The 13,320-nt window shown below is 39.3% G+C and overlaps 1 protein-coding gene across 1 annotated transcript in view; it reads right to left on the bottom strand.

The window, feature by feature from the left end:
• LOC133258936 (ankyrin repeat domain-containing protein 26-like) overlaps nucleotides 1–13,320 on the bottom strand; it is a 96,763-nt gene that overhangs the window by 59,512 nt on the left and 23,931 nt on the right. Inside the window, exons 10-17 of the mRNA XM_061435676.1 lie at nucleotides 12,965–13,102; nucleotides 10,754–10,821; nucleotides 9,303–9,344; nucleotides 8,221–8,254; nucleotides 7,145–7,214; nucleotides 5,566–5,662; nucleotides 2,687–2,715; nucleotides 2,520–2,592 (exon numbers count right to left, since the gene is read on the bottom strand). Of these exons, the coding sequence (XP_061291660.1) occupies nucleotides 2,520–2,592; nucleotides 2,687–2,715; nucleotides 5,566–5,662; nucleotides 7,145–7,214; nucleotides 8,221–8,254; nucleotides 9,303–9,344; nucleotides 10,754–10,821; nucleotides 12,965–13,102 (551 nt within the window). The remainder of the gene's footprint in view (nucleotides 1–2,519; nucleotides 2,593–2,686; nucleotides 2,716–5,565; nucleotides 5,663–7,144; nucleotides 7,215–8,220; nucleotides 8,255–9,302; nucleotides 9,345–10,753; nucleotides 10,822–12,964; nucleotides 13,103–13,320) is intronic.

Raw genomic sequence — 13,320 nt, 5'->3', positions numbered from 1 at the left:
AAAGACTAGAAATCTCTTCAAGAAAATTAGAGATACTAAGGAACCATTTCATGCAAAGATGAGCACAATAAAGGATAGAAATGGTATGGACCTAACAGAAGCAGACGATATTAAGAAGAGGTGGCAAGAATACACAGAAGAACTGTACAAAAAAAGATCTTCATGACCCAGATAAGCACCATGGTGTGATCACTCTCCTAGAGCAAGATATAATGGAATGCGAAGTCAAATGGGCCTTAGGAAGCATCACTACAAAAAAAGCTAGTGGAGGCGATGGAATTCCTGTTGAGCTATTTCAAATCCTAAAAGATGATGCTGTGAAAATTTGGAAAACTCAGCAGTGGCCACAGGACTGGAAAAGATCAGTTGTCATTCCAATCCCAAAGAAAGGCAATACCAAAGAATGTTCAAACTACTGTACAATTGCACTCATCTCACGCGCTAGGCAAAGTAATGCTCAAAATTCTCCAGGCCAGGCTTCAGCAATACGTGAACCGTGAACTTCCAAATGTTCACACTGGATTTAGAAAAGGCAGAGGAACCAGAGATCAAATTGCCAACATGCATTGGATCATCAAAAAAGCAAGACAGTTCCAGAAAAACATCTTCTTCTGCTTTATTGACTATGCCAAAGGTTTTGACTGTGTGGATCACAACCAACTGGAAAATTCTTAAAGAGATGGAAACACCAGACTGCCTGACCTGCCTCCTGAGACATCTGTATACAGGTCAAGAAGCCACAATTAGAACTGGACATGGAACAGCAGACTGATTCCAAATAGGGAAAGGAGTACGTCAAGGCTGTACATTGTCTCCCTGCTTATTTAACTTGTATGCAGAGTAAATCATGAGAAATGCTGGGCTGGATGAAGCACAGGCTGGAATTAAGATTGCCGGGAGAAATATCAATCACCTCAGATATGCAGATGACACCACCCTTATGGTAGAAAGTGAAGAACTAAAGGGCCTCTTGATGAAAGTGAAAGAGGAGAGTGAAAAAGTTGGCTTCAAACACAACATTCAGAAAACTAAGATCATGGCATCTGATCCCATCACTTCATGGCAAAAAGATGGGGAAACAATGGAGACAGTGACAGACTTTATTTTCTTGGGCTCCAAAATCACTGCAGATGGTGACTGCAGCCATGAAATTAAAAGATGCTTGCTCCTTGGAAGAAAAGTTAACACCAACCTAGACAGCATATTAAAAAGCAGAGACATTTTTTGGCCAATATCGGTCCATCTAGTTAAAGCTCTGGTTTTTCCAGTAGTCATGTATGGATGTGAGAGTTGGACTATAAAGAAAGCTGAGCACCAAAGAATTGATGCTTTTGAACTACGGTGTTGGAGAAGACTCTTGAGAGTCCCTTGGACTGCAAGATGAAACCAGTCAATTCTAAAGGAAATTAGTCCTGAATATTCATTGGAAAGGCTGATGCTAAAGCTGAAACTCCAATACTTTGGCCATCTGGTGTTAAGAACCAACTCATTTGAAAAGACCCTGATGCTGGTAAAGATTGAAGGATGGAGGAGAAGGGGAAGACAGAGGATGAGATGGTTGGATGGCATCACCAACTCGATGGATATGAGTTTATGTAAGCTCCAGGTGTTGGTGATGGACGGGGAAGCCTGGTGTACTGCAGTCCACAGAGTCGCAAAGAGTTGGACATGACTGAGCGACTGAACTGAACTCCAATATAGTGAACATCAATAGACAAAAACAAAAGCTCCTTGGAATTCTCAATAATTTTTAAGTATTAAAAGTATAATAGGATCCTAAAGCCAAAAACTTTCAGAATCACTATTTTAAAATATTATGTCATCAAATAGTCATTGAAGTATGATTACTTCCCCTACTTTTAATAATCAAAGACACCATAAACTCACACACACACACACACACACACACACACCATCTGCTAACCAAAACATCTGATAGGGCTACATTCATCTGTGTAACAACACTAAAATGAAATAATTATAAACCGAAATACAACTGACAATTTAGCAAGTGAAGCTTTACTCTAGGTAAAGGTCAGAGATCAAGTAAGCATTTTTGGGCACTGGAAAAATCTTCGATCTAATAATTAATCTCTGAGAATTCCTGAGAAGCACAGAGGTTCCAAACAGAGAACTTCAGGGTATCGAAACATACACGGAAACATATTGAGTTCAAGCTTACATTTTAAAAATTTCTTGTTTTTATGCTTGTACCTACCTTTTTTTTCAAAACACGGACACCAACAATAACATCTGGATTATGTATGTCAAACTCTTCAATTACATTTGCCAAAAGAAGTTAGGACTATGAAGACTTAGCATTTCAAATATTTCAGTGTCCCTCTTTCCAGAGTTATGGAGAAGGCAATGGCACCCCACTCCAGTACTCTTGCCTGGCAAATCCCATGGATGGAGGAGCCTGGTGGGCTGCAGTCCATGGGGTCGCTAAGAGTCGGACACGACTGAGCGACTTCCCTTTCCCTTTCGTTCCAGAGTTAAATGTGTATTGCAAAATTTACCTGAACTGGATGTTTGTAAATCCTTCATTCCGACTGTTTTACTAGGAACAGAGTCTTTCACTAAGACTGCAGGCTGAATGGGTTTGGAAACAAGTTCATTAGTAAATAACGTACATATGATACAATCCACAGTTCATAATTCAAGATAAAAACATAAATGTTTTTACCTTCACATTAGGATATTTCCCAGGAGAATCTAAAAGGCAAAAGGGACACAGAGGTAATTTCATGTAAACATGAAAGCCAGCTGTACATCCAGGCAGAGTTAGGACTCAGCAGAATCCTGGCACTCAGCCTTGGCAGTGAATACATTCGGTTTTAGTGTCTTGATTTTAGGGGTACGTTAGGACACCAGCAAAACAGACATAGGAATCCACAATGGATAGTGAAGAAAAAATAGAAATACAGGTTTAACAAAACATAGTTAAGATTTCAAAAGTAACATTACGTTTTCAATGACTTTATAAAATATTAAAGTGCACACAGATCAATGTGAACCTGTCGACTGATGAGGAGAAAAGTGATCTTAATCAGAGGAGCAAAGCATGACCCCAAGAAGATAAACATGAAAGCTGATGGCAAAATGCACCAGTACATCTTGAATGCAGTATAGCAGCTATCATTTCCACCATTATACTACAAGTATTTATCATGTTCTTCAATCTGCCCAGTCATTTAAGAAGTGCACAGTGGGATGACAGTTCACCAGAATGTATAGCTCATTTCTCATCGGAAAAAGAGTAGTGAACTCATTAGCCTGGATACACACTTGTAGAAAAATGGCTCATAAAAATATTCATTCTTTTCCCATATCCATGTAGGCTACTGGTATGTCTACATGTCTTGGCTCCTCTAGTTGGGCCATCTTAAAGATTCTCGATCCACTCACGGAAGAAGGTATTTAAGACACATCTAGGAAATAATGTATACTAAATTCTCAATATTGAAATACAATGATCAAAAAGGAAATAATGCATTTAATTGCCACAGAATTATTAGATATTGCATGTTTTAAAATCAGTGTAGTATTTATTGAAAATATTTCTAGCATTTAGGGAATGAACCCTATTAACCTGTTTTGTTTCAAAACTTAGTTTGGTTTGATACAGCAAGTTAATGTTTCAAAGGATTTCTGTAAAACAACTTTCAAAAAATCAGCTATCTTAAAAAGAAAAAAGTCAGTGTCTCCATATTCAAATTAATCTAATTTGAATAACAAATACCAATACTACACATGTCTTTGATGCCTGAGAGTTACTTAGAGGGGCTGTGGTTTCCCCCACTTCTAGCACCCCCTGCCACCTCCAGTATTCTCTGGAGCAACAATGATCTTATCTCTTTTCAGGGTAAATACTCTGAAGCCATTTAGGAGTTCTCTCAAGTTTCCTCTTCAACTCCAAACTCACCTCCCTAAGGCCCACTTTCCTCCCTTCATCCTTTCACTAGATTCTCTCCCATCCAAAGGGTAGTAATCTCTGGATCTGTGGTCTGAATTCTTCCCCCTTTACATTCTTTCTATGGATCATCCCCACCACTTCTTTTTCCCTCTTTGCTTAGCAGTGGTATCTTACACTATAATTGCGACTTCGACTTTTTGCTTCCCTCTGGCTATAGACACACTCAGAAAGAAAAAAATAATAATGCTTTTCCTTGATCCTGTTATGTCCTGCACTATCCAACGTTCTTCCAGATTTCTCTAAATGCAAGGCTACACCCTTGCTTCTCGGAGAGCTTGTCAGAAACACAGATTCTCAGACCTCCTGCTCAGCATGTGCACTTCACACAAGGTCCAAAGGCGACTAATTAAAATTTGAGAAACTCTGGTCTATACGGAGTCTGCTTCTACATTAAAAGTGAAAGTGCAAGTCCCTCAGTCATGTCCAATTCTCTAGGCTAGAATACTGGAGTGGGTAGCCTTTCCCTTTTCCAGGGGATCTTCCCAACCCAGGGATTGAACCCAGGTCTCCTCCATTGCAGGCGGATTCTTTACCAGCTGAGCCACAAGGGAAGCCAGAGAATACTGGAGTGGGTAGCCTATCCCTTTTCCAGGGGATCTTCCTGACCTAGGAATCAAACCGGGGTCTCCTGCATTGCAGGCGGATTCTTTACCAACTGAGCTAACAGGGACATCAACTTAATTTATTCTCCTGAAATCTTAGCCTCAACTTCCTCACTCTAACACTCCCCCTCAAAGTGAAACTGCATTACAAGTTGGAAACTTTCATTGGACTATCAGGCTGTAGGTTCCTTGATCTCCCTATCACGCCCCCTGCTCGCTCCTTCTTTCTAGTTCTCTTTTTTGGCCTACGTGACACCATCCTATAAAGCAGCAACATTTCTATGACACCAGTTTGCAAACATTTACAGCTGAGCACCTATGCCCGTGTCCTCCACAGAGGATAACACACAGCTCTGCACGCCCAGGGACCGCAATCCTGAATGCCTTCCTAACAATGAGGAAAACAGGAAGAGGGGGACATTTTTGCTGTTCTTCTCTGACAAGTTTTGGTACTGGAAGCTCACTTCTAATGCATTGTCCATATCAAATACTCTCCCTTTATCTAAAGACCTTCATTACTAATTGCCCCCTTCCCCCACAGACCTGTGCTTCCTTTCCTTCATTTCCTCCCTGTACCCTCTGCCTCTCTCATCCTTCATTCCCTCTTGCCTCTTATTTCTTGACCTTCCTTAGGATGTACAGTATCTTGAAACAGAACTAATACTTTTTGGGGGGTCATGTGTCACATGGAATCTTAGTTCCCTTACCAGGGATCGAACCTGCACCCCCTGCATTGGAGAGTCTTAATCGGACAGAGTCTTAAACATTGCACTGTTAAGGAAGTTTAGGAACCAATAAGTGAGGTCCTTAAACTGGATTCTCAATGTAATCTGTGGCTGAAACCTGATAAGATACATAATTTCCCTTCTCATCTTTTTCCTCACTATGTCTCTGACGGTGATTTTCTTTGGCGATTAGAACATATCAGCAACCCCATTTTAATCCAACGTTTTGCCAAATGACTTTTCTATAAAACACGGTTCTCACCTTCTACTTGTCCATTTAACGTCTTTTTTCCTCTTGGACCAGCAGCTCCAGATAAACAATCCACAGACTTCTCTGGAAGGCTCTCAGAGATACTCTGCTAAAATTAATGTGAATAATGAGTTGCATGAAGATTTCCTAATCCCTTTGGAAGAAAATACCCGACTTTTAAAAACTGCCTACTTTGAACCCAGTTAAGACAGGTTTTGCCAAGATCCCGTAGCTGCTAAGTAACAGAACTGGCTTCAGAATTCTGAGGAGAATGTATGGCTTGAAAAGAAATATTTAATGGAACACAAGATGGGGCTAAAAAGAAGGTCAACAACTTTTAATCTAAAATTCTCAGCTCACAATTGGAGGACACTGAAAAATACAGTGTCATCTTTTTCTTATCACATATTTCTTATTTATTTCCATGCTATGCAGGACCTCATTCCTCAGCATAACTCAAGTCAACTTCTACATCCTAAATATGAAAAAGGGAATATAAAAGTAAGTCATCTTTTCAGAATTCAGATTTAACAGAGATATATTATGTATATTATATTACCTGTAACATTATATACAATTCCATTTGTCTCTTCACTAATTCACATTCAAAAACTATTAAAATGGCTCTTACATTCACGACCTATGCTACACACTCCAGGAGATGCACAACTGTTTCCTGAACTTCACTCATTTATACTGATACAGGGTCTATAAGATGAATATTTGAAGGAGAATAATACAAAATCTCTGAATTCTGAAGTTTCAGAATGTGACACAAGGACTTTGAGTAGGTTTTTTAAAAACTACAATAGAAAAATAAATCTGAGGTTGTACGTTTTATCTTACAGTTATTAAAAGTCTCTGCTCCTACAGCTGGTTATTATTTTAGGCAAAACATGTATTCTTCAATGAGATGAAGAGTTGGGAATATCCTCTTAATAGAATGCTTTAGAAAACACAGCGGAATCCCTTTATAATACGGATTTTGAGAAACAGAATTTTAATTTCTAAATCTCCATCATATCAACAATTATTTTAGTCTTAATGCAGAGCCAAAACAAAACAGAGAAAGAAAAAATTAAAAAAACCACCCTCCTAACAACTCTAAGAAACCAAAATAAAGTGTCCGGGGGGTTGGGGGCAGAAACTAGATGATATAGGCTATGTAGTTTTGGAACTGAAAGGCTCCAGGAAGATTCCATGATCATTACAATAAGGAATTACGTCCACTAAAGATATCATTATGAGTATTACATAAGTCATGTCCTTATGGTTTAAAATTCACAGAAAGACTCTTTATCCTTGACCAAATTTCGTATTTCCTCCACTGTGGGCAAGCTTTTTCTGATACGATTCTTCTGTCACTATGTATTTTTCAGCCCATTTTTTCCTTCACCCCCACCTTCCATATTTATCAAAGTAAAAAAAAAAAAACCAACTAGTCATATGTTTATAAAATAGTTTGCTCTGACCAATTTTCCACTGCAAACAGAAAACAGTGAGAGGGACACCACTGCTGAATTTTAAGAGTAAATGTCACAGGAAACTAAATTCAGAGCACGAAAACTAATTTCACAACAGAACGCTTTACCTTGGTTTCAAAATCTAAGACTTCATCATTTGATGTAAGCCATAAATCATCACCAGGTTTGCTGGAAAACCTTTACAGCAAAAACAGACAACAACAATGAGTGAAAACATTTTTTTTTAACATATTTTGATGTGGACCATTTTTAAAGTCTTTATTGAATTGGTTGCCATGTTGCTTCTGTTTTATATTTTGGCTTTTTGGCCCCAAGGCATGTGGGATCTTAGCTCCCCCAACCAGGGATTGAACCCACACCACCTGCATTGGAAGGAGAAGTCTTACTAAGCATCTTAACCACTGGACCCCCAGGGAAGTCTCCAAAACAGTCTTTAGTTACACCTGTTTCTGCTTCTATCTTTCCCAATCTATGAAATATCTAGTTAAGGCTCATTCTTAGTTTCCATAACAAAGAGTGACAGCCGATATACTGGCAGAGCCTGAAAATAATTTGTTTTCACCAAGTCCTAATAGGTGAACTTAAAAATCCAATTGATCGACTGACATAACTTTTGTTTCCCCAAGCTGGAATAAACCTGATGACTTAAAACAAAGTGGAAGGATAAGCTGCTCCTTCTCCATTGTCTGTCCCTGGTTCAGAGACTAATCTGTGTCCATCAAAAATGGCAGTCTTGGTTCTTCAGCAGGGGAAACACTTATTGAGAAGGTCCCACTTCTCCCCTTTACTCTAAAGGGAGTGCAATGTCTAAAACTTAAAATGGACACAAGTCAAAGAACTACATTATATCTTTAGATTATATGCTACACGGGTACTTCTCAATCTCTGCTGAGGGACACAAGAGTGGGCATGGGAAACAGGCAGGCCAGCTGTCAAATCACAGGTCAACTCACTTTAACCATGGAATCATGGGTCAATTCATCAACCTCCTGAACCACAGTTGGCTAATTAAGTAAAAGTAGGACACAGCTACTTTACAAAGCTGCTGAGATGACTCTAGGAGGTCACAGATGTTAAGCACATAATGCAGTGTCTGACCCAGAGTAGAACACTCAACAAACATTAGTTTCTCTTCCCCGTGTTCCCTTAAACATACAATTTTAAAACATCCATAAAATCCTACCTGCATAGACAGTCTTCTTCAGAACTCTCATCCACTATTAAAGAAAAAAGCAAGACATTTAAAATCAACAAAAGAAAAGTATAGAATATTAAAACCTCAAGACTGATGCTCTGCTTAAAAGTATTCCTTTGGGACCATACCTGGAGACCACACTAGAGGGAACAGTGATTGTACTATACTCGCAGGCCATTAATGCCTAAGAATCACTCCTCTCCTTTATAGTCATCAAATGCAAAACAAAAAAAAAAGAAGAAAGAACTGCTGTTACAATGACAATAATCCCAACCAAACTGTAGAAGACTGACAGAAAATTATATTATACCATTAATAGAATCAGTACGATAAGCTGACAAGAGCACGCTTAAACAGCACAGTGTTCCTGGACTTCCATTGCCTGGAGCAGTGAACAGAGGAACAGGTGTCTTGCTGGGACATAACACAACTTCTCTGGCTCTTCAGTTCAGGATGAAAACGCCCTCTCACAGGGAAGCTTGGTCTACAGGCACTGAACTTCAGAGCGTGGGAAAACATAGGAAACAAAGTTTTCCTGGCCCTCTTTCCAGATGCAAGAGAAGTATGAAAGATGTAGTGATTCCAGATTTAGAAAGAATAATCTCTTGAAAGGGAGGTGGGGGAGGGCAAATGGGTGAAGGGGGTCAGCTGGGTGGTGGGGATGAGGACTAGACTTGTGGTGAGCAGGCAGTAGGGTACACACAAGCTGAACTTTAAAAAAAGTTTTAAATATATATATGTGTATATATATACACACATACACTAATGTATTTAAAAAGAATCTCTTGAGACTATGTCCTTCCACTGCTCAAGAGTATCTGAATCACACAGAGCAGGATGGTCCAAACAGTCCTGTGTACTAGTGAGGGATATCATTATATCAATCCTCCCCATTATATGGCAAATGTTGACAGAAATCATGCTTCTTCAGGTTGGAAGGCATACATCATCAGATCCGAAGCTGATGAACAAGGGGAGGGATGGAAGGAAGGAGGGGGTGATGGACTCCGGTGCTCTTGGACAACATTTCACATGTGTCGTCATGATTTGATGCTGGAGGGATGACTCACATGCAGTGAATTCAGGGGGAGAGGAGTCCTGGTAGCTCGAGCCTGGAGGGCAGGGGCAGTGATTTTTAAATGTTTGCACCCTGTGACATCAGAACAATGCTTAGTACATAAAAGACATTTGACAGTTATCTGTTTAGTGAACAAATGAACAATAAACATGTTTTCTTTGAAAATTTTGTTTAGAAAAATACAGAAAGTAACCAGGGACAACTCTATTCTATTCTGAGCATACTGAAAACCAAGATTCTAGGTCATCTCTGTATCTCCTCTGACATATTAAACCAACCTACAGTTCTGTATGGAACTGTATGTTTAGTCACCAAGTTGTGCCCAACTCTTGCGACCCCCATGGACTACAGCTCACCAAGCTCTTCTGTCCATGGGATTTCCCAGGCAAGAATACTGCAGTGGGTTGTCATTTCCTTTTCCAGGGGATATTCCCGACCCAGGGATCGAATCCATAACTCCTGCATTGGCAGGCAGATTCTTCACTAACTACTGAGCCACCCTTTGATTAGACAGAGGTTTACTAAGTTAAAGGTGTCCTCAGACAGCTTGTACGATGTGCTAAATGCCACAATGAGGGGACCTAACACTGTTTTTGTTAATGTGAAGCATTTTTAGTGCTTTTATTAGAAACTGCAGAGTCTCAAGTTCATCTATTTGAATATCTATTATGATAATCTTTAACTGATGGCAAGAGAACATCTTGTTCTTTCAAAACTATACTGTCTTGACAATTATCCAATACAGAAGTAAACATTTGGTCCTAATGAAGTCAACCTATCTCACTCTTTTTGGATCTGTAAGGAATGAAGTTGGTAATAGAGACCTTGTTGGTACAATAGGCAAAATAACTGGTTCTCAACCAGGCACTGCTTACCTGCCTTCTGTACTATTGGTAAGTATCTTTCAAAAATAATCTCTCACTGGTATGCTGCACACTGGCTCAGCTTTGCAGTTCTTATTGTTTATCATTTCTTAGCCTACCAGGAAGGGATTATTGAGGTTCCCAGTTTTAATGATGGTAACTTTTTTAGTGAGAGTAATCACTACACAGTAACTAATAACTATTCATTCATTAAATGTAAACCATTTGTAGAAGTTAAAGTTCACTTTCATAAGAAGTCCAATCTGCTATAATATGATGATAGATGAAATATATATCATACTAACTTAAATTTTTTTTCTTATTTACACAAAGATCTAATGTAGGGCCATATTAAATACATGAATTTCTTTTCAGACAATACTGTCTCTGATTTTAAATTACCTACAATTAACTTCTTCAACAATTCTGAATACTAGACTATTAAGAAATTAATTTAAAAAATAAAATACACATGCAATTTACACTAACTTTTTCATAGTTCTTTCATTATTGAAACTTCCTCACTCCTACTTTTTCTATGGTAGAATCACCAAGAGTAATTCTTTAGCAGATGACATACCTGGGTTGCTATTTTCAGGAGGAGTTTTAGGTCTCTCTTCTTTATATGCAGAAATCAGTTGGCGAATGCTATGCATTAAAAATGTAATAAATAATATTTTAACACTAATATGAAAAACAACATCAAATTCTTAGATCATATCATCAGACAAGGTCAGAGATAATATCAAAACTTCAATTGTCCCATACATTTCAAGTTTCTAAGTTCTATAAATTTTTATTTAGCATGTATTTAAAGGAGAAAGAAAAGGAAGATGAAGTAGTCATGAACTGAGGGCAGTATAGCTCCGTTAATTAACTAGACTTAGCCTGGCATATGAAAACGCTCTCGAACTTGGAAATCTTAGCTCTGTAACCAGCTGCTTTTTGTTCCTGGTTAAGTTGCTTCTTTTCACTTCAAAGTCTTCCTCTATACAACCGTGATCTTACTGCCTTATTTCACAAGGGGATTAAGGAGAATTTAATGAGCTAATATGCCCCCCAAATGCTTGGAGAAACAAAGATTGGAATAATTTGTTCTCAAACTTTATTGCTGGAACTACTTTGGAATTCCAAGTAAAACCCAATTTGTGTTTTTTCGTACATTTAACATTCAAGGGTTGCACGAACTGTTATTAATTCTTTGTGGTTTGTAATTTAGGGAATCTCAGCTCTTATATAATGTGTACCTTAATTTATTTATAAAATATGAACTCACCACATTAGATAACATAATTAGCCCCCATCACTGCAGCTAATCACACCAAGAGCTAATCACAATCAAGACCCGGCCTGGACCACTACTCTTCCTTCTCTACCTGCTCAGACTCTGAACCAGCAGATCTTTCTGACAATGATGCTTAATCTCCATGATCATCTCCAATTTACTTGGAAGACATATTCCTACTCCTACAGTAGATACTGGCAAGTCCTAGACAGGGCTTACCTATCTGAATTCAACGATCTTACTTGAGATTTAGGGATTTCTAAATCTGGTGAATGGGTTCCTTATGAGGCAGACTCTGAAAACATTTAAGGTGGAGGCAGATACAAATCCTTTGGAAGATTTTTGTTATTACAGGAAACAGATCCCATGAGGGGCCAACCGTAATTTTGGAATCTCAGGCGAGCCAGCAGCCACTACCCTAGGAAGGATGACGGGGAACCTATGACCTAAGAAAAGGTGCCCCCACAGGACAGAAAGCTGCCTTGAGGTTCAGGTCTAGAAACCAAGGAGAAAAGGAAGTCTGTTCAATCCCTGCAGGAGGACTTGAACCTCTCTGACAGCCTAAAATGGTCCCCACTGATATCTGCTAGCAGAAAAGATAAATAAGACCCTCGACCGCACCTCATCGTGAAGATCTAGGCTTACACGTGGGCTCCACGTAAGGCTTCTGAGTGTGGGGGAGAAGCTAGGAGGCCCAGCTGCCAGAGCTGGTGCTTTGCGACAGTGACTTGAGCTACAAGCATACATATGAGAACAAAGAAGCTGTGACTCTGAAGTTGACGTGTGCATCACCATGAAGACTGGGGAACCTGGACCCGCAGGGGCAGCCTGGGAGTAGAGGTCAATTGTCAGCTGACTGCAGGACGAGTTTCTTTTTTTTTTTTTTCTTCTTTTAAAATGATTTTAGTAAAGGTCTTTATAGAGCAACATCCAGACTCCAGATCCAGCTGCCAAGGAGACCCTGTCAAGACTAGTTGTAGTAGCAGTGCTGCAGCAATAGAATCAATACAAGCAACAGAATGATGAGAAGGAATTATTTTTTTCCCTCCAAATGACGTGTGGAAGAGGACTGTCTCGTTGATCTTAGGGAATCCGCGGGGTTCTTGGAAAATTCAAGCAGGAGCAGCATAGAGAGAGGCAAGTCCTCAAGGGAAAACACAGGATTTGCTGCTGAATATTTCATGACCCAAATAACTAGTTAGAAATATCACAACTGTGACACTATTTGTACTTCATACAGAGAGGTTACAATGGGAATGAAATGGCTAATGTTAGGCTCTCTAAGGATCAAGGTCTACATGTCCTGAGATAAAGAATCCCGAACCCACGACCACATGTAACTAATTGGCCTTTGCTTGGCTTTCAGCTGATGAGGGGGAACATCTCACCACCATTCCCAAACTGCCTGCACCAAACTGGAGCTCTCACTGGTCAGGTATCAGTAACAGTTAAAATTATTTTTGGCTGCAGTTTAGTGATAACTGGCGTTTTAATGGGAACACTTACATATTAAAGCCACTAATAATAGCATAGTCTTCTGCAGTCTGTCCAAAAACATCTTGAGAAAAGATGTCAACACCTTGCTGAAGAAGAAGACCAACTACATTTGTTGATCCATAATTGACAGCAAGCATGAGGGCTGTTCTAAAACAATAGAGAGATGACTTCAGCCTCAGGAAGTTGAGTTAACTTACTTAAACAACTAATTTGATATGCTTTATCAAGTTAATATCTTGCCTTTCCATGAAGAACTGACCATTTACAGGCTCGTGTTCATCTTTGTAAATTACCTTCAAGGTTAAAATGAAGGGATGGAAAAGAAGCCTCCTGTCCCACTGGGATGGCATGCAGCAGCAGCTACT

This window comes from Bos javanicus, chromosome 13, assembly GCF_032452875.1.
Source record: "Bos javanicus breed banteng chromosome 13, ARS-OSU_banteng_1.0, whole genome shotgun sequence".
Taxonomy (NCBI): domain Eukaryota; kingdom Metazoa; phylum Chordata; class Mammalia; order Artiodactyla; family Bovidae; genus Bos; species Bos javanicus.
The sequence above is the reverse complement of the archived record's forward strand: the minus strand, read 5'-3'. Positions and strand labels throughout refer to the sequence as shown.